Source organism: Chironomus tepperi, unplaced genomic scaffold, assembly GCF_022539635.2.
Source record: "Chironomus tepperi strain 1889 unplaced genomic scaffold, CSIRO-AGI_Ctep_v1 contig_346, whole genome shotgun sequence".
Classification (NCBI taxonomy): Eukaryota; Metazoa; Arthropoda; class Insecta; order Diptera; family Chironomidae; genus Chironomus; species Chironomus tepperi.
In genome coordinates this window covers 525,729-547,337 of record NW_027226468.1, presented here as the reverse complement: position 1 = coordinate 547,337, position 21,609 = coordinate 525,729, and the positions used below count along the sequence as shown (strand labels likewise).

General features: G+C 32.7%; 3 protein-coding genes and 1 long non-coding RNA gene across 5 annotated transcripts; 3 read left to right on the top strand and 1 right to left on the bottom strand.

Annotated features, from left to right (window-relative positions):
- Positions 1-1,489: 1,489 nt before the first annotated feature.
- On the top strand, positions 1,490-2,914 carry TrpRS-m (Tryptophanyl-tRNA synthetase, mitochondrial). Its single transcript, XM_070644848.1, has 4 exons — positions 1,490-1,648; positions 1,716-2,137; positions 2,193-2,585; positions 2,643-2,914. Exons 1-4 carry the CDS (start codon positions 1,583-1,585, stop codon positions 2,866-2,868), a joined length of 1,107 nt encoding a protein of 368 aa, XP_070500949.1. The 5' UTR covers positions 1,490-1,582; the 3' UTR covers positions 2,869-2,914.
- A 76-nt stretch (positions 2,915-2,990) lies between these two features.
- LOC139093981 (uncharacterized) lies at positions 2,991-4,080 on the top strand (the record flags this gene model as incomplete). The annotated part of the gene is made up of 2 exons (XM_070644849.1): positions 2,991-3,646; positions 3,704-4,080. Coding segments are annotated over 2 exons (897 nt in total), but the record flags the coding sequence as incomplete, so codon positions are not given.
- Positions 4,081-4,680: 600 nt separating this feature from the next.
- On the top strand, positions 4,681-16,336 carry LOC139093979 (adenosylhomocysteinase-like 1). Of its 2 annotated transcripts, XM_070644846.1 has the most exons (9): positions 4,681-4,814; positions 7,688-8,160; positions 10,618-10,720; positions 13,426-13,572; positions 13,691-13,827; positions 14,285-14,687; positions 14,773-15,048; positions 15,472-15,744; positions 15,812-16,336. In XM_070644846.1, the coding sequence occupies exons 2-9, from the start codon at positions 7,987-7,989 to the stop codon at positions 15,937-15,939; spliced, it is 1,641 nt and encodes a 546-aa protein (XP_070500947.1). In that variant the 5' UTR covers positions 4,681-4,814; positions 7,688-7,986; the 3' UTR covers positions 15,940-16,336. The 2 variants fall into 2 exon arrangements, with proteins under 2 accessions (XP_070500947.1, XP_070500948.1); XM_070644847.1 differs by lacking the exons at positions 4,681-4,814; positions 7,688-8,160; positions 10,618-10,720 and adding an exon at positions 13,196-13,291.
- A 2,999-nt stretch (positions 16,337-19,335) lies between these two features.
- LOC139093859 (uncharacterized) lies at positions 19,336-21,050 on the bottom strand. The gene is made up of 2 exons (XR_011544736.1): positions 20,858-21,050; positions 19,336-20,531 (listed from the first exon to the last, which is right to left on the bottom strand). It is a non-coding gene; the product is annotated as an uncharacterized lncRNA (long non-coding RNA).
- Between the last annotated feature and the right edge of the window lie 559 nt (positions 21,051-21,609).

The following is a 21,609-nucleotide window of genomic DNA, read 5'->3' as shown; positions in this document are numbered from 1 at the left end:
CTGAGTGAGATTTATTCCTATTTGAAGTGGATTCTCCGAGCAACATAATGTCACAAACCACATTTGTCGCATCACATGGCATGTTGTCGTAAGGACAACTTTTCGTATAGCAATTAATACAGCGGCAAAGCTGTTCCTTAGCAAGTACGTTCTTCTGTTTGGAATTCATCGAGTGCTCTGGCTCACACTCTTACATCACACGTGCATCCACACATTACTATTCCTTGAGCAACATGATGACACGAACCACATTTGTCGCATCACATGGAACGTTGTCGTCAGGATAACTTTGCGTATAGCCGTTAATACGCGATGTAGGGTTTGACTAGCGATCAGCACGTTGGGCTGATCTAGATTCATCAGGTGCTTTGGCTCACACTCTTACATCACACGTGCATCCACACATTACTATTTAATAAAAAGGAAAATGATTATCGACTGGATGTTATCACTAATAAGTCAAGTCAATATAAAGAGATTTCCATTTTCAGCAATATATCTCAAAAGATGAAAAAGAAAGTGATTCACACCTTTTCAATTTATCAATTACCTACAACCCTATAATGCAACTTACACTTTTATCCGGTGAAATTCTCACGAACTAACTTTACAGTCAGTTAGTATTAATAATATTTGGTCGGAACTTATATGAATACATGACGCGTAAAGATAATCACTACGAGTGACAAATTAAACAGTCACGGGACGATGTAATTACCTTTATAGGCATTGTTTCAATCTCACTTGATAATTAATAAGAAAATCTTTTCTATCAAAATAGAAATATGGAACTGACGCCGGGTCTTTTTTCTTAACACATTCTGCACGCGTATGTATGTGATGAGATGATTTTTGTGAGAGATTGGAGATGGAAAATTGTCAAAAAAGAAAGAAAAACAAAAATATGTATAAAAGACTTTTGACAGAAGAATTGACTCTCAGTTTACTTCCAAACAGTGTACGGGAAGATCGCATTGTGATCTTTTCTGAGTATATATAGCTTAATTTTCAATAAAAGGATTAAAAATGATAAAGCTTGTGAAGATAATTTTCTCGTTAGTGCTGATTCTGTATCTTTTCGTGTTTGTGTCAGCAGAATCAAATTCAACTCAAGTTACAGTACAGAATGGACGTGCTGTGGATGATGAAGCGAGAAGAAGACGAAAACGTTTTCAATTTGGTCATCAATTGTGGTGTAAGTTAAAGATCCAGTAAAGCAAACTTACAGTTTGCAAAAAATATTTTTGTGTGCTTTGGTACTAAGTGTCTCTAAAGTAAAGCAAGTCAAATGATATCAAAAGTGAATGTGATACAAGATTCGATTTCAAAATAAGTAATTAGCTGGGTTATTAGAACGAATATGAACCTATAATTTATTAATTTTCATCTCTCAATTTGTGACAAGTCAAGCATGCTTTGGATCTTATACATGCTGTATGAATTGTCTATACAATTTCTTAACGGTCACTGAGATTTCATAAAGTGAAAGTTCGAATATGTTTGTTATGATTTTGTGAAAAATTTAATTGAATGAAAATGAATTGAAAAATTATATGAGAAATCAGAAGAAAATAATGTTAAAATGTTAAGTAGGCAATTACTAAAAGTGTCAGCTTATAGAGTGTTAAGAAAATATAGTGATTCAGTTGTGAGTATTGAGTGAAATCGATGAATTAACAAAAATGTGATAAAAATATGAAAAATATTCAAAACAGAATCAAAAGCCTAAAAAGGTATTTTCGGGGATACAGCCAACAGGAAATCTTCATATTGGCAATTACTTTGGAGCTATAAAGAAATGGATTGAGTTGCAGAACAGTGAATATGATGTCACTTACTGTATCGTTGATTTACATGCAATTACATTGCCGCAAAAACCAAAACAGTTGACTGACAATACTTTGAAGCTGTGTGCTAATCTCCTAGCATGTGGAATCGATCCTGATAAAGCAACTTTGTTCCTTCAGTCGGAAGTTAAAGAGCATTCCGAATTATGTTGGATATTGAGCTGTATCACGACTATGGCTAGATTAACTCATTTACCACAGTTTAAGGATAAATCAGCAAAACTGAAAGAGATTCCTTTAGGTCTATACCTTTATCCCATCCTTCAAGCTGCTGATATTATGCTTTATAAGTAGGACTTTTCAATACTTTCTTAGATTCATGAATTAATTGAGCTTCCTTAATAGAACAAATTTTGTTCCTGTCGGCGAAGATCAGATCCAGCATATCCAACTAGCACAGCATTTAACTAAAAATTTTAATAATCGATTCGGCTATACTTTTCCAACATGTCAGCCAATGATTTCAGAAGATTTAAGTGCTCGCATAAAGTCACTTCGCGATGCATCCAAAAAAATGTCAAAATCAGATCCTGATCCAAAAAGCTGTGTAATGATTGAAGACACGCCTTATCAAATGACCGCAAAAGTCAAGAAAGCACTGACTGATTTCATATCTCAAGTTACATTTGATCCAGTAAATCGACCAAGTGTTGCAAATTTACTAACAATCCACTCATTAGCCAGCAACAAAAGTATCGAGACAATATGTGAAGAAGTTAAGCATTTGGACACTGGACAGTATGAATTAATTTGACTGATATAATTACAGTCATTACTTAGTTCTTTCACTTTCAGATATAAATTTGTAGTCGCTGATGCGTTAGTTGAGCATTTTAATCCAATTCGATTGAAAGTTGAAGATTACCTCAAGAATCCCGAATATCTACAAAGTATATTAGAAAAGGGAAATGATAAGGCTAGAGAAGTAGCTGTAAAGACGATGGATGAAGTCAAATCTAAAGTCGGTCTAGGAAGTTTCAATTTAGGCCTACAAAAACAAAGAATGACGGAGAAAATTTAAAAAATGTTATAAATAAAATAGAGACTTTCCAATTAGTACCCAAAAATGCGATGAATCAATTCACACTTTATCGAAATCATTTCATATTTATGTAAATACTTTAACGAAATTTCTTTTCTCCCTTTTTTCATCTTATAGGGTGGGGATTGAAGGCACTCTCAGTTTTGATAACTGTAAAAATCAAGATCATTCTTCTTGTGCTGTTCATCGGAGGTGGAATCTTTTATGGATTGAAAGTATGGCAAGGCTCAGCACTTGGTTGTCCAGAACCCATCATTTCTGAAATTAAGCATCACGATATTCATGACATTCTTCCATATCATGCACAACTTTCACCTGATATAAGCTACTCAGCACCACCACCTGATGCATTTTCTGGTTATTCAGGATATCCAGGCTATGATATAAGTAATGTTTATTCTAATACTCCATCAAGCTACCCAGGTGGAGCTTCTAGCTTCTCTGGTGCATCTTCTTCTGGCTTCTCAGGTGGACCTCCTACTGACTACTCAAGCGGAGCTATTTCTGGATCTTCTGGATCATCTATATCAGGAAGTGGTGGCGATGCATCATCTAATAGTGGACCATCCAATACATACTTACCACCAAATAGAAGAAATGCATACACAGGCAGAGCTATAAACGACACACCAGCTGCTATGATCAGTGACTTAATGTTCCGTTTTCTTGGAGTTAAATCAGACTCATGTAAGCGACGATTCATTTGTGAATTAGACTTTAGAAATCCATTCATGTCATATGCATTAAATTACATTGGGTAAGGTCTAATTAAATCTATTTAGGAACTAATAGCTCATAATTTATTTATTCACAGCAACGACGTATTCAAGCATTACCGATTAGACAAAGAGAGTCCAAAATATCCAAAGAAATTCTCAGATTGTCAGAAGCTTTATTCCGACTGTGAGATTCCAAAAGAAGGATATTCAACCAAAAAACGAAGACGATTCTATAGAAAGAAAAATCAAACAGTCACAGAAGAAGAAACAACTGTTAATCCAAGCATCGAAACTACTGATTTAGTAACAAAGTACGTTAAGGATCAAGAAAAGTAAAAATACTCAACTCAGTCATAGATTCATAAATTAATTAGTAGTATTTATTTATTGTATTGTAACTTATTTATTTAAAAGTGATACAAATTAAGCATTAATAAAGCACATGAAAGGATCATGGATATTCTATTGAAAACTCAGGTTATTTCTGCAATATGATTTGCAAGAAATTTCTCTGAAATGTAAAGATTTGAGTTTTATTTTCTACAATGCTCTATGCATCAACTATTCACAAATTAGTGGAAAGTCATCAACATAACTAATTAAATACTAAGAGTATAGAAATCACTCCAAAAACTGCAGAATCATGGTTTTTCGGCTGCCTGTGTGTTTTTTGCCAGTATATACAGTCAGATTTGAAGGCCTTGCTTACATCCGGAAGCTCCACAGGTTTCCTATTGTGTCCAGCACATCGAAGTCTGTTCAAATTTTCTTCGCATCAAAGCATGCTTGGTGGAAATTGAATAGGTTTCTGATCGCGAAGGTTTGGAACAAAATAATCAGCAAATTTAAGAAATTCGAATTAGGTAGTCCAGAGTTCCTCTTTTCTGCAATGTCCAGGAACGACAATTGAACAGCTCAGCCAGCCTACATCATTAACTAAAGTAAATAAACAAGATTTCCGTTGAAAATATCCTGTAAAATTCAAAGACCGGTTTTCGAACATGATTATTATGTGTATAGGAACGATGAGAATGCTATGTTGAGTATGGTGTTGTAAATTTTCTCAGTTACGGCACCTTCGGATCACGAATAATTCTTCGAAACATTTATAGTTCTTGTTTTATTTTTAAAAAAAATGTTATATTAAGGTTTCTGTCAGTTTTTCTGTGTATAAATTAGCTTGAAAAGTAACTTCCAAATACTTAGGTAAAAAGTGCATTGATAAAATTACAAGCTACATCCAATAACTAATTCATTAAGCCATAATAGAGAATACAACAAAGCAAATACATTTTCTATTGATTGTGATTTTTTTTTTGGTTTTGAATGTTTTATGAATCATACATAATCAACATTAGTGCCAGCATAGTTTTGATTACGAATCAATTTCTATTGTTACATTTGAGTACCGCAATCCAGTTTATATTGCGATATAGTTCATGCTTTTGTGTATATAATTTACAAAATCATTGACCTTTCCCAAATAAAACAATACGTATCAGTTATCAAAGACATGGATATTGCTGCCTGTCATTCTTGAGAAAATTTTGGGCTTCTTTTTTCCCTCTATTTTCTCTGTTATATCATCATTCGCAAAAAAAAGTATTGAAATTTATCGATCCGGATATAGTGAGTGTGTGTATGTGTGTTTATTGCACATAAGAATGTTTACATTACGGATGGATAGTAAGGAAGGAAAAATAACAAGAAAATTAAGGCATATGAATAGATTGTTTCATATTTAAATGCCATCAGTTGGAGAATTTAATTAAGCTTGAACAATATCCAACTATATTCTGTATATTTAGCAATTCATTTACACATCAATTCACAAATTGTATTTGTTGTGGTGTCTGTCCAACATGAAATAATATAATAAATTAAGAGAGTATTTGGCAATAGAGAGCCGGCTTTTAACATAAATCATTAAGCAATTGAGAGGTGTCAAATTATCTGATAAGTTTGACACATTTAACCATCAAATAAGCACACCCAAAATATACTTTATCAAATGACATTAAATGTTCACGGCAATGACTACTAAACACATTCGAAATAATTATCAATTGAATATAATAAAAAAATTATTCCCGAGCAGCACAGGGTGTTCGATAAGGCACTAGCTAGTCGCTGGACCGATTGACACAAGTGTTTCATGTTAATCATGTGGCGGGCCACATGGCATTCAAGTGACAATTTTTATGGCAGGAGACATCAACATTGTCACTTTGACGGCATATAGCAACCACTTGGACAGTATATTGCAGTCACTTGGTCGGCATATAGCAACCACTTGGTCGGCATATAGCAACCACTTGGTCGGCATATAGCAACCACTTGGTCGGCATATAGCAACCACTTAGACAGTATATTGCAGTCACTTGGTCGGCATATATCAGTCATTTGGACGGCATATAGCAACCACTTGGATGGCATATAGGAGCCACTTCGGTGTCATGCATAATTTATGCCGATCGGGTGTGTAGACGATAAGACTCAAAATTATCCAGATGGCGCCGTTACTGCTGACTATGACTCATGTTTACAGCGAAACATACGATTCCCCGCCCTGTGCTGCTCGGGACTATTATCTATTTTTTATAATATGAACTTAACTTACACTTAGTTACAAACGACAAAATGAATATAAAAAAATAAAATTTTTTATTCGCTCGATTTAATCACTGTCATTGAAATGTGGCATACCAATTGAGTATATGTGGCATATTTTAAACTCAATTGCCAAAGGAAAAAAAGAATGTGCTGGTAACTGCACATTTATCTGAGATTCTATAAATTATGTACATCAATTGATGACTTTATTTCGATAACGACTTATGCTGTTGAATTATTTAATCATGAAAGTGTTGGTTCATGTGCTTACGTTAAATGCTTTCGACTATACGACTGTATGAGTTGGATGATGTTTGTAAACAAATAGCAATTGAAACAGTCAATCATTTGATTTAAAGGAATTGAGTTAGATTGTGAAGTCAGTTTTGTGACTGTATAATTGGCATTGAGGCTAAATGGCGCTTTATGGAAAAGCATTGGAAGCTTTCCTAACTTCACAACATAGTCGTTAAGGCAACCGCTAAATTGCCGTGTTAATGATAAAACTGGATAAAACGTCATAAAGACATTATCCAAAAATAAGCTGTTGCTGAAGCACATAGAGTAAGAATGTTGTTATACAATGGTGGCTTGATGTCCGAATTAAGACTCAGGTAGTGATTATTAAATTGGAAAGAACACAATTTAACAGGAGTCGGATTCTTAATTTAAGAGTGTAACCAACCTGATTGACACAAGTTTTTCATGGCAGGCACACAACATCTATACTTTCTCGATGCCAGGACCCAAACCGGGAAATTCCATGAAAGTTCCATCTTGAGTTGAAAATCTTCCTGGACTGTATTGACGGGAAAGCATAACTATATGCATTTATGGCAGTTCCATGAAAATTACCACGAATCGGGGCTGATCCGGCCGATTCTCAGTAGAAGAAAGGCTCTAAATATCAAGGAAGATAGACATGAATCTAAGACTTAAAAGTTGCATGCATTATGTATATCCTTGCATACAATTTCCGAGTACTACAAAAATCTAATAACTCTGTTCTTTCCTTATTTTAATACATGCATTTAAAACGATACAAATTTGCAAATTTTCATACCTTCTGGACATTTTGCAAACTCATGACATGTTAACATGCATAACTATGAGCTGTATACTAACAAAAGATCAATATTATGACAAGCAGCAATGCTCAGGAAGGTCAAATTTTGAAAAACAAGAAATAACTCAGATCGTAAACAAAGATTTGAAATTTTGGCGGGAATTTTTGAAAAGATGAGCTTTTTTTAACGGACAAAATTGAACTTTATAGTTTACAGGCAATCAATAAGACATTCAATCAACTAAGAACGTCCCATAAAGATCACAATCAAAACAGAAAAATGCGCGACTCAAAGTTCATGCATAATAACTTTTTTTCTACATATTTTTTATTATGTGATATACATATTCATTTACTCTTCAATTCCATATTTTTTTATATTTTATTTCAATTTCTACAGTCTTTTGAATCACTTGCGGCGTGGAAATATTGTCGGTACATCAAAGGATATAAAATCGTTGTGATTGATTTAAAATAAAAAAAGTATCAAATATTATCGAATATATTGTATGACAAAATAAGAATAATCTCAGCAGTCATATTTTAGATCATTAAATAAAAAGTAAATAAAAAATATCGAATAGTAGAAACGCGCTGTATATTTGCATACGTAACACAATAAGTTATAATAACATAAAAGTAATAATAGAGTGCTGTACAATAATTAAGTTTTAAGTAAAAGATAAGAATAAAAAAATTATGTCGAATGATAATCTACAGATGCACCAAATTAATTCCACATCAACACTCGGCGAGCCATCCCTCATGCACAACAGTCAGAATAGCGTCAGCACTGCATCGATGGCACCCAAGTCTGCGACAGTACAGTTTGTCAGTGACTGTCCGATAACAGATCCAGGTCAACAAACCAAGGTGAGCATTCATGTGAAGCAATAACTATTTTTTTATTTACTTATAAACTTGAAATGTTCTTTACATGTCGCATGCTTTTTTTGACCCAGTTTAAACATGCATTTCTTCTTCTTTATTATTTAATTTCCTTTCAATTTTCTTATGTCATGTTTACATCCATATTGTCTCAATTTCGTCCTTATACGAACAATTAAACTTATCTCAAGACATTCCATGACGACACATTAAAAAGAAAAGAAATGAAGATTAAATAGCTATAAATGAATTGAATACAATTGAGTATTTCCAATGCTGTATCTGCCTATGCGAAAATTGATTTTTTTTTTTCTTCATTTTATTGAATTTTGTGGAAATTTTATTTCTGTACGAATCTCAATTTATTCATTTTGATGTGTTTTGTGGTCTCTTTGGTACTTTTTTTAATTACACTTTTCATCATGGAGCATTGAGTCGTATTGATTTATTTTAAATTTTAACTTTTGTGTTCAGTTTTGTGATTGATTGCTGTGGGAAATGAAATGAAGTTTCGATTGTTTACTTTAGATTTGTTTATTTAAATCTCTACTCAATTTTAGGAAAGTTTTTAAGTACGTACGTTTAAAAGCTCTACGTAATTTGTACGTACGTTTTTAAAGCTCTACGTAATTTGTACGTACGTTTTTAAAGCTCTACGTAATTTGTACGTACGTTTTTAAAGCTCTGCGTAATTTTTACGTACGTTTTCAAAGCTCTACGTACGTTTAAAAAGCTCTACGTAATTTATACGTACGTTTTAAAGCTTTATACTATTTGTACGTACGTTTTAATGCTCTATTCAACTTTTACGTACGTTCTAAAGTTTTTCGTTATTTGTACGTACGTAAAAAAATGACGTAACCTCAAAAAATTCATCAATTTAACGTTATTTTAAAAAAATTCTAACTTCCCAAATGACCAATTAACACGTAATCACGTGACGAATTTAAACAAAAATATGTCTGTCTCATTTGCATTGTTAGAAAAGTGATTGTATCTTTTTTAACATTCAGTAATGCCTAGATAATGACAGTGCCAATAAATAATAAAAGACAACTATTTACATATTTTATTTTATATCTTGTTTTTTTGTCATTGTAACTTTACTACACACATGAATCGTTGAATATTTTGTAACATACATAAAAAACATGGCGCTATAAGGGCGAAAAAAAATGTGTCGTCAATTTTCCTAAAACATGTAATCTTTTTCTATTCTATTTATTGACAGTAGCAATAATTGTGGCGGAATTTCCTCATATCATTTTTTATCTCCCCTTGTGATATCGCTTCTTTACATTTTGATTAAGTATTCCAGTACAGTTCGTTGGAATGAATGCCAAAATCAAATTGGTTTATAGCTTGGCTATAAATCATCGTTAACGAATTAAACATAATAAGGAATACTTTATAAGTGTTATCAACTTGATTGTGGATTATATTTTGCACGTATTGTCCACTTATAGAACAAGTTCTTTCATATTTTTCTCTCGGAGCCACTAATGAATAAGAAATTTCATCGCTTGATAACATCTACTTGATTTAACATTTTTCCTCTTCAATTGACTTTAATTGACTCGATTGTGTCTTATGAAAGCAATAAGCATATTCAAATTTATAGCCATCAAACAAACTCATCTAATATGTATTAGACTTCAAAGAATCTATCAATTTGGTTTACATGATTTATGAAATATGGAGTGCAGTGTTTACATTGTTATATCTTTGATGATTTTGAGGGCTTTTAATGTATGTAAATTAGAAGGGAATATTCAAATAAATCACTTTGCCTAAGTTTTACGTACGTATTCATTACGTTTAAGTTTTACGCACGTATTTAGTACGTTTAAGTTTTACGTACGTTTTCATTACGTTTAAGTTTTACGTACGTTTTCACCACGTATAAGTTTTACGTACGTTTAAGTTTTACGTACGTTTTTCGTGAATCTAAATTATTTTTTACAAGTAATTCATTAAGCTTAGAGTACGTACATTCTGTACATAGACCTTCAAAACATTTACGTAACCTCCAAAAAATTCCAAAACAAACTTATTTTGACTGCAAAAAAGTATTGATCCATCCAAAAATATTCAAAACAGTCAAAATATTGACAAAAAAAAAATATTGGAAGTAATTCCTTAATAAGTCATTAACTAGTACTAAAATTAGACCACCGCAAGTTTTGCGGTATATAAAGTAAACAATTCATTTTTTCCCTTCCGTTTATAGCTTGTTTTGGTTTGTTTATGTTCGCAAAAGTTTATGTTCCGACAAATAACACAAAACAATTCAATGTTCCCGTAGATGGAAACAGCTTAATTCCCTTTATTTAATCATGTTAATTGATACTTAATAGTTTGTCATAGACTACTTACTTACTACTTTCGATATCTTTATTAATCTTTAACTTTTTATTTTATTTTTCTTTAAACTCATCACAGGAGAAAGACAAGGATTCAAAGAGTATTTCGAGTGCTCTTAAAAAGTCAAGTCGCTATCGCAGCCGTAGTCTTTCTGCCTCCTCAACGGATTCCTACAGTTCTGGTAAGCTTTTATTTCCTATCTTTATACACAATGGGGACGCATATATATGAAGACATAAAAGGCTGATATAAGTCTGATGCTTATCTCTGTTGTGCTTCATACTTGTTTGATTTACTTTAACCAAAAGAGGAACAGTAGCATTTAAGCCATAATTGCTTGATAAATTTACAATGATAGTAATAACAATAATATAAGAGGTTATTTCTTTCTGACGAAATTCTCGTCATACTGATAACAATGAAATTGTTTGAAGAAGATCTTTGTATGTATTTCATCTGTGCAACTCGCGACACTATATAATTTAAGGCGGAAAAATTGAATTTTAAAGAAAATCTTTGACGGTAACTGTGTGGTTATCTGGTTGTTTATTTTGGCTTTATAAGTTCAAGATTGTCTTTAGCGCCTCACCTAGATTTTTCACGACACCTTGATTATGCTCTAGATACCTCTAGGTATAGTAAAGATGAATCAGGTAGACAAGTTGTTGAAGCTAGAGATGATTAGGGGTTAGAAGGGATCTGCTTAAAATGTCGACTTAAAATGCTCTGAATCAATATGAATCTAGGTCACTATTGAGTTTCTAGGAGGCCTGACATTAAAAAAGACTTTATCTTGTCTAGAATGGTCTGTGTCATATGATGCTTACAATATCTTGATTTTGTCAATACAACACAATAATGACGTAGCCAGATACTTTTTAAATGGGGGTTTCATAATTTTTGTATGACGTGGAGGGATAGGGCGATGGATAGGGATACTTTGTTCCCGAAAAACCCTGGCAAATTAAATTATTTTATCAAAAAAGAGTGGATGGCAACAGGAATAAGGTGGATCTCATACCCCATTTAGCCACATCCCTACAACACATTGCCTAGACCAGTGATATACAATCTTTTATTTTTCGTGACACACCTTGGTAGGCAGCCTCTACCGAAACCACACGCAATATACGGTTCATTGCCTTGTCCAAATTTTAAATGAATCGCGGCACACAGGTTGCTCAACACTGGACCTTTGGTAGACTAGACCTTTGGTAGACAACCTGTGCGCCGCGAAACACTCATGTGACAAGAAAAATTGTTGTTAAGACCGTGAACCGTATGACATGTACAGTTACGGTTGAGGCTTGCCACTAAGGTGTGACCCGAAAAGAATAGATTGTCACCACTGTCCTCAACCACAGTCAGGAATCCTTTGAAGTCTGACCACTTTATTAGTAAAGATATCTAAGCAGCCTTGATTCTTCCTACACTTGGCATATCATACACGGATAGACATGTCTGAACATCCCTGGAGTCTTATGTCGTCTAGCCGATAATCGAAATATTTACCACCAGACTCACCTAGGTTTTTCCATTAGCAACACTGCACCAGCACCTTCAAATTATTTCACTATATAGGCAATATTGACTTAATTAACTTTTTTTATTGCTTCTCGTCACGATCGGTATTGAGCTTAAAAAAACTTTTTAATTAACTCGAAATTTTATGAAATTTTTTTTATAATCCATTATCAAAGATATAATTGTAAACACAAGCAGCAAGAGTCAGGTTGAAGTTGTATGGACTAGAAAAACAAGTGAATTGTCATAAAAATAAATGTTAATAATCTCCAACAAATCAATTCACTTAATCTTATCTGAAGCACTTTTTGTTTAATATACAGCAGGTCTACAACTACATTTCATTTATGTGTATCACAAATTTAGCTACCTGTTTCTGAACATTATGACAACATGATTTTAATTGACTTGTTAATGACAATGTCTTATAAGAATTCTAATGATAATGTCTTATCATGTCTACTTCCATCATTACACCTTCGAACATCTCTTCTCACATAATAATGTCTGTTATCAAACTCGTGATTTTGCCCTGACTTGCCTGGTGCCTCACTCCTCCAAAAAATGATTTATTAAAGAACGAGCTGAGAGTTACCCAACACACATTCTTACACGTAACACTTATTACAATTTATAGCAAATTTTTGAGATAAAATGGGCGCTTAGTAATACACTTTGGGTGGCTAACTGGATGAATTACAAGATCTTGGCAACCAGACGTTGTAGAAAGCTTTAGTTTGAAGCCTTAGCTTTATGTTATCGAGTTATTCCGGTATCAATTTGTTTTGAAGCCTAAATCCATAACTATGAACGTTAATTAATGATTTTTCACAATTTTTCACAATTTTTCAGTTCATAAACACAAACTAAATCTTTTTAAAGCGTTGCTTCAAAAAAATTTAAATTTGTAGAAACAGTTAGAAAGTTTAAATCCTAAAAAATCGTTAAATGATTAATGAGTGATTTAAAGCTTACTGAATCAAATTTTGTAACCAATTACTGATCGTTGGAACCAAAAATGCGCTAAAGTCGCTTCGATAAGGTCGAGTACTTTTTTTTTCAAACGACAGACAAAAAATATTATTATATGTATAGGCTCAAATGCGATAGAGAGAAAAGAAAAACTTTTTTTTTCTTTTCAACCTGTGCACATGATTCAGATGCTAGTTGGCAGTTGGCTTCGAAATGTTCGCGATGAAACATTCTCGGCGTCGTAGCAGCGCTTTTTGTTAGTTCCAAAATTTATTTATTTTTTTTTTTCGTGTTCATAAGCAAATATTTGCAAAATAGTTCTCGGTGCTGCATGCTGCTATTAAGAAAAATTTAATAATTTTTTTTTCGTGTTTCTTTTTTCATTTGCAGCATCATACACAGGCAGTTCCAGTGAGGACGATGATGTATCGCCTCGTGAGAAAATTCAAAGCAACTCGAAAGGCTTTGCGGACTTTTGTGTGAGAAACTTGCAACAGCATGCATTTGGTAGACGTGAAATTGAAATTGCTGAGCAAGGTGAGAATTTTGAGCTTTTTTTTTTTTTTTAATGAAATAAACATCAAGTTCACTAAACGTGCCTTTCTATTCTGTATCTCCCACATACATTCACAAAAAACAATAAAATAAATATTAGAAATGCCTGGAATTATGGCCCTACGAAAACGTGCTTCCGATGATAAACCCCTAAAAAATGCAAAAATTGTTGGATGTACACATGTTAATGCACAAACGGCCGTATTGATTGAAACTTTAGCGGCATTGGGTGCATCTGTAAGTAGTCGTGTGATTTGTTATGTGCCATATATGAATAAATCTGAATGTTAAAAGCAGCAGCAAGTTAGTCAGGGACGTAGCTAGTGAGAGGGATTGGATGCGGGGTCAAGTCCGTTCCTTACATGAAGCTTGATTCTCAACAATTCTATTGAAAAATTGACAAACTTCTCAAAAGCAGGGCTGAGCAACCTTTTTTGTGTCACGGTCTACTTTGGTGACAAGTCACGGACGGGATCTGATTTATGGCATTCCCAAAAGACACTAAATAGTGTCCCGCGACACACAGGTTGCTCACAACTGCTCCAAATCATCCAGCTACGCCCCTGTACTAACAGCATTTAGAGATTGTCATAAAATAAATTTTTATTGGATAGCCTTCATCATTTGAGTCAATTTAATTACATTAAACGCTTCTATCCTTTTCCATCTACTCTATTTTAAATATTTTATTTAGGTTCGTTGGGCAGCATGCAATATCTATTCAACACAAAATGAAGTAGCAGCAGCATTAGCTGAAAGTGGATTTAGTGTATTTGCATGGCGCGGCGAAACGGAAGAAGATTTTTGGTGGTGTATTGATAAATGTGTTAATGCCGAAAATTGGCAACCAAATATGATTCTCGATGATGGTGGTGATGCAACGCATTTAATGTTAAAAAAATATCCCGCAATGTTTAAATTGATTAAAGGAATTGTTGAAGAGAGTGTTACGGGCGTACATCGTCTTTATCAGTTGTCAAAGAGTGGAAAATTGACAGTTCCAGCAATGAATGTTCATGATTCGGTTATCAAGACGAAATTTGATAACTTTTATAGTTGTAAAGAGAGCATCATAGATAGTTTGAAGCGATCAACTGGTAGGAACCTTTTAAATTGACATGACAGAATCAATGGAATCAAATCTAATGACTTTATTATGTTTTTTTTCATGTCTATTTACAGATATTATGTTCTCGGGAAAGCAAGTTGCATTATGCGGATACGGTGAAGTCGGTAAAGGTTGCTCACAAGCTTTAAAAGCACTCGGCTGCATTGTATACGTCACAGAAATCGATCCTATCTGTGCACTTCAAGCTAGTACTGACGGCTTTCGTGTTGTTAAATTGAACGAAGTCATACGAAATGTTGATATCGTCATTACAACTACAGGCAATAAGAGTGTGGTCACACGTGAACATATGGAAAAAATGAAAAATGGATGCATTGTTTGCAATATGGGTACGTATGTGTGGTGACGATTTGACTGATGGATTTTACCTACTGTATATTTCCTGAATGCTTTTGTTTGGCTCATACATGGTTACAATTGGCTGGATGAATACTGAGTAGTGGATGGTGTAGACGCAGTTCCTGAACGGCACTTGTTAAATTGTTGTCCATACAGTACCCAAACTGACAGTGTAACATCCAATTTACAATGGCCATCAAATTGTCATGTCTGGTTAGCAGCTGTGTAAACAACAATTTAACAACTGCCGATCGGGTTTTGGACTAAAACTCAATTTGAATACACTCCTCAGTCATTCAAGCAATGCCAATTATGCTTGAATTTGTTTTTATGCTCAAATGAGTCAAGAAAATTGATTTTCTTCCTTTACTCTTTAGTCTAATTCCAATTCTCATTTTTTTATTCTACTTTAGGTCATTCGAATACAGAAATCGATGTAAAGGATCTTCGTACACCAGATTTAACATGGGAAAAAGTTCGTTCTCAAGTCGATCATATCATATTCCCAGATGGTAAACGTATTGTATTATTAGCCGAAGGACGATTGGTTAATTTATCATGCTCAAGTGTTCCATCATTCTGCGCAAGCATAACTTCTGCAACGCAGGCTTTAGCTTTAATTGAACTTTATAATGCACAGCCAGGTCGTTATAAGTGCGATGTATATTTATTATCCAGAAAAATGGGTAAGCAATTGTGAATGTAATTATGTCGACAAGATTTTAATGGATTGCCTTTTTTTCTCACTTGCAGACGAGTATGTAGCGATATTGCATTTGCCAACATTTGATGCTCATTTGACTGAGCTATCCGACGAACAAGCTAAATATATGGGCTTAAGTAAAACTGGTCCATTCAAGCCGAACTATTATAGGTATTAAAAGTGCATACAATAATTTACACACAAATTTGTTGTGGACGGAAGCTTTCGGTTCCAACAATAAAACGATGGAAAATCTACCTGTAATAACAAAAAAACTTATCATTCTTGTTAAGAACAACTTAAGGCGAATTGACGAATTTTTATTTTTTATGTCTACCTATTGATACCTTCTAAAACTGTTCTGCTGATGCTGTTCTTTCTTCTATATATCTATTCTAAATCAACATTCAATATTGATTTCAATTTTCCAAAATAAGTCAAATCAATTCTTTCAATCACACAAAGATGACGACTATTGAGAATTTTTCTTTGCGTCTGTTTTTCTGATTCGTATCCTTTCGACCCATAAATATAATATATAATAAATACAGACTACGGTCATTGGAAATGATTTATTTGAGTTGTTTCATTTTTTTTGGAGTTTTAACGGTTGGCAAATATTTTAATTTTTTATTTTCGAAATTTTGAGTGTCAAAAAAAAAAAAAAAATTGAATTTTAAACGGTTATCAAAAATTTGAAATTTCAAAAATCGGAAAGATTTCAAAATTTTTTAACCGTCAAAAATTACTTGAATTTTTTTGACAAGTTTTTGAAATTTTATCGGTTATGAAATTTTTACAGCAGTTTTAAGATATTTGTCAAAAAGCATTTAAACCTTATTCCGGTTGTAAGATTCAAGGAATTCAATTGTAAACGGTCAAAATTTTCTTGAAATTTTCAAAGCTTACGCCAAAAATATTTGAAATTTTCAAAGCTTACGTTAAAAAAAATTTTAAAATCTTCAAAAACTTCAGCATTTTTGGAAATTTTAGCCGTTAGCAAAAATATTTGAAATTTTTTAACTGTCAAAATATTCAATAATAATGAAAAATTGCCAACGGTCAAAGAATATTTGAAATTTTATTGATCAAAAATTATTCAAAATTTTTTTATTGTCAAAAATAATTCAAAATTTTCCTAACGTTCAAAAAGTGTTTGAAATTTTTTGACACTTTTTTGAAATTTGAACGAACTTTTTTGACCAAAAACTGTGAACTTTTTTAACGGTCAACAAATATTTGAATTTTTTTTTTTGACAATTTTGACGAATTTTTTTCCAATTTGTCAAAAAAAATGTGAAAATCAGTCTAAAAATTTCTTAAAACTGTCCGTAGCCTGTAAAAACATTTCTATTATTGCTCCTACCTATCCATAATTTTTGTTAAATAAAATATAAAGTAAATGAAAAAATTATTTTTGCATAAAACTAAGAAAAAAAATGTTTAAAAAAATCACGATTACTAGATAAAAAAAAATGATAAATTCACTAGAAGTAAAGTTACTTAAATAATGTTTAAAAAAAGCTGTAGGATATACATTAGAGTCAAAAAATAATAAAAATATGAGAAAAAAAGTATGGATTTGTGGAGGGATATTTATTAAATTAATGTCAATTCAAAATAAATAAAAAAAAAATCTGAAAGCTATTTTAAAAAAATAGTCGATGAACAAAAAACATAAATAAAGGATTGCCGAAGAAAATCTGGCATGTACTTCGTGAATAAGAACAATAACAAGCACGTCTTTCATGTTTTATCGGATGTACAATTTGTGTCAATATTTTCAGCAACTTAGCAATTTATTTGCAGAGCTTTGCAGTGTGCATTATCTTAATGCAGTATGTTGTATTGAGATGTATTGTTTAAGCAGGTGAATGAGGAATTAAATGAAGAAAAGCTGTTTGCATTTGTAATTAAGGTAAAATTTGTAAATTATTCACATATTATAGGTTAAGGTCAGACGGTGTGAAAAAGGCGTTAAATGCTTTCTCAAGGGCAAGGCTGATGCGACTCTAGTGGGAAGTTGGATTCGTTACAATCCGATCCTATGGCAGAGAACCCAGAATGGATACACAATATATTGCATATTTTACGCTGTGTGCTTTATAGGATTAATTAACAATCCGAATTACACCAAAACTCAATTACTAGTCTCTTCCTTATTAAGAGAACGTTAGGATATTACGTAATGGTTAGGGCAGTGGTTGGCAACCTTTAATTTTTAATGGCTCATCATGGAGAAAAACCTCGATCAAACCAGAGACAACATGCAATTTTAAATATTATTGGCGGCCAACTACGGTGTCACGTGACACAGGTTGACAACCAATGGATAAGGGGAAGGAAGAAGAGGTTGCAATTTTTCAACAGGGCAATTTTCGGCTCATAATTTTGTTTCGAAGCATCACAATGGGGTGAGTGGTGTCGAAAAACGACATTTTTAACTTTGGGCCGTTCACTTTTTAGGGGTCTGGGGAGATCTAGGATTTTGTGGCAGCCTAAACAAAAAATTTTTTTTTGCATGGACATTTTGTAACGAGGGAGGATTGGGAGTCCTGAAATACGTTTTTTTGCGTAAGGTAAAAACTAAACGGCCCCTTTACGTAATTTCCGAACGTTCCCTAATTACATAATAAGTAAACGACCCTTAATTCCCCTTTAATCTCTAAATGAATTTCTTTTCAATTTAAATCTCCTGTAATATATCTAATTAATTGCTTATTTTAACTCAAGAAACATCAAAATGTTTACCTTAATTAAATTGTTTCTTAATGAAGCGAAGAGAAAATTTTTCATCAAAGTTATTACTTCCTTCACTCAGCATGTTTGAGATTCATTTGAGATTTTTATAAGGCTTGTAAGTTGATGCAATTTGAATTAAGATGTTTACTTAATAAACATATCCGAGTGGCACACAGCGGATATTTTAACCACGACATGCCAATGTCCTGGGAACTGTCGTGTAAAGCTTGAATTTACTTACTTTGTGAATGTTTGCAAATGACGTCAATCTGAAAATTTTAATTAGAAATGTGACAAGCACAGAAGGAGTCAGTAGGAAGGTTCAACGTTATATTTGGATACACTCATGGAAAAAAGTTCAAATTCAAAATTGTAACGGTTTTCAAAAATTTAAAAAAATATTTTGGTTTTTTGAAATTTTGTAACGGTTTTTTGAATTTTCTATATTTTTTAAAAAAACATTCAAAATTTTTCCATGAGTGTAAAATTTTTCAATTTGCTAAGGTTCAACACAAACACAAAAACTCTCCTTTCATCATTTAAAATCGGAAAATCCAATCTCTAAACAGCAGCAAACATTCTTAGTAAAACAAAAGATAAAGCTTTGAAGATTAGAAAGCATTTAATGAGACTTACAGCTGTGCTTGAACAGAAAAATCGTGGCGAGCAATCTTGATAAAATGTTATTAACGTCTATAAACAGAATTAATTTGAATTTAATGCTTCCCCAGGTTCCTGGAAATCTCAACAATTACTCAGAATGCAACTGTAAACTTGTAAAATGCACAAGCACGTCCAAATCAAATGGCTCAAGCTAAAAAAAGTCAAGGCATACTGGAAACTTTTTTTTTTAAATTTTTTCACACATTTTATTCATGTTGAGTATGAACTTTAAATTTATTATATTTATGTGTCAGAGGGTAAAATATTTCTGCCCGAGCGACACAAATGAAGAAGGCTCTGCCATGGAGCTTTTAAGACTAAAGCTCATTAAGGAACGCCAAATGGAAGCTGGCTATTTATGGCAGCCATATGGACGACAAACGGAAGACACCAAATGGAAGCCGCATCCATTTTTCGTCCATATAGCTGCCAATATTAGGCGGCTCCAATATGGTGTTAATATAAGAGGTTTAGTGGAATCTTAAACGATTCCCCGAACGGCACATATTGAAATGTTGCCAACACTGCGATGAGGGAGCAACAGTGTTGCAACACAGCCACCTGTGACAGGCAAACATTGTACAAATTCTTGATAAATTGATAAATTCTTACAAAAACATACAAATTATCAATATTTGAACTATTTTAAGAATTTGAACGGTTTTGCCTTTCATAGGTGCCTGTTTTGCAACTCTGGGTAGCAGTATACTTAGTTCCAAGTGACAGCAACTTGGCTAATTTGGTTGTTTTCACCATGCAACTTGCCATTTGGTTCTTAGTATACTGCCCCCTCGTCACCGTGCTAGCAACATTTCAATATGTGCCAATCGGGGGAGCTTTTAAGGTTCCGATAAACTCTTTTGCTAACACCAAATGGAAGCTTCCTATTTTAGTCACCCATATGGATGCTAAACGGAAGCGGCTTCCATTTGGTGCTACTAAAAAAGCTTTGAAAGCTCCGCGACGGATCCTTCTTCACATGTATCACTCGGGCTAGTCTCTCTGTAAAACTCTTTTAATTCCTTAAATTCTACATGCATTAAAATGAAAAAAAAAGAAAAATTTTTATGTGCGTGACTTAGTTTCTGAAATGCTTAAATTATTACATCATGGAAATGGAAATGAAAAACTCTTTATATAAATAGAAAATTAAAGGTGAAAAAAAAATGTGGAAAAAAAGAAAATTTTAAAATGATTTTTTATAGCGCAATGCAACTTCCTCGATGTAGTCCAAATCGCCACCTATCTGCAATCGATCTATCCGATTTATCTCGTATTGATGCTCAAATTGATATTCCAATGATGTCCCCGAGAAGAATTGGATGTTACGCTTTGAGAATCTTAAGATTATGTCAATTTCCTCAACTGTAAATGAAAATTTTTGTTTTTTTGGGAAAATGAAAGGATTTTTTTTTTGTATTACATTTTTTTGTGTCCAGCTCCATGCAATATCCATCACTTACCACCTTCACAAAATTTAAGTGATTTAAGAATAAATAATAAAAATAATTTTTTACATACAAAAAATAAAAATCATAAAAATAAAGGAAGTAGTGTTCGGGTACAAAGCAGGTTGGTAAATATGCGAATAATTAAGAGAAAAAAAAAGAAGTTTTAGGTTAGTAGTCTACAAATTATAATCAAAATTTTGTCCACCTCCACAACCGCCAATTATAGATATTTATGCTCACCATTATCATCAATCCATGTGTTGTCTATCTCATCAATATCATCCCATCCTTCATGACCTCGTTTACAATTCATCACAACATGGCTTACGTCTTCGGAATCTTCTTTAAATTTCGTTCGAAAATGAAATGCAATCATCATTGGCTCATCATCTTTTGAATCTATTGCACTGTCTACGCATAGATTTATTATGAATCTGTTGAGAAAAGGGGAGGATAACGATCAATTTACACTTAATTTGCTAATGAAGCTCGTCAAAAGCTTTATTATTAACAAGTAGCAAAGACAGACGATTGTATTAAGTTTAAAATTTTTGCTTTTTTCAAGAAAAATGACCAAAAATTTTTTAAAAAATAACGGTTAAAAAAATTTCAAAAAAGTTAAAATAATGATCAAGTTTTTAATAAAAATAACGATCAAATTTTCTTTGAAAAAATCGATCAAATTTTCTATGAAAAATAACGATCAAATTTTCTTTGAAAAATAACGATCAAATTTTCTTTGAAAAATAACGGTCAAATTTTCTTTGAAAAATAACGATCAATTTTTTTTTGAAAAATAACGATCAATATTTTTTTGGAAAAATAACGATTAATTTTTTGAAAAATAACGGTCAAATTTTTTTTAAATTAACTTTTTAATTTAAATTAATTTTTTTGAACTTTTTAAATTCTTCAATTTTTGAAATTTTCCTTGTCTTATTTTGAAAACAGCAGGCAGACAGAAAACCACAGACATAACCACAACTTTTAAA

Bases quoted from the DNA above. Each gene is read 5' to 3' on its own strand.
- LOC139093979 (XM_070644846.1), top strand. From the start codon at position 7,987: ATGTCGAATGATAATCTACAGATGCACCAAATTAATTCCACATCAACA. The intron at 13,573-13,690 runs GTGAGAATTTTG...AATAAATATTAG, and splicing joins AATTGAAATTGCTGAGCAAG to AAATGCCTGGAATTATGGCC. The intron at 15,745-15,811 runs GTAAGCAATTGT...TCTCACTTGCAG, and splicing joins TTTATTATCCAGAAAAATGG to ACGAGTATGTAGCGATATTG.
- TrpRS-m (XM_070644848.1), top strand. From the start codon at position 1,583: ATGTTAAGTAGGCAATTACTAAAAGTGTCAGCTTATAGAGTGTTAAGA. The intron at 1,649-1,715 runs GTGAGTATTGAG...TATTCAAAACAG, and splicing joins GAAAATATAGTGATTCAGTT to AATCAAAAGCCTAAAAAGGT. The intron at 2,138-2,192 runs GTAGGACTTTTC...CTTCCTTAATAG, and splicing joins GCTGATATTATGCTTTATAA to AACAAATTTTGTTCCTGTCG.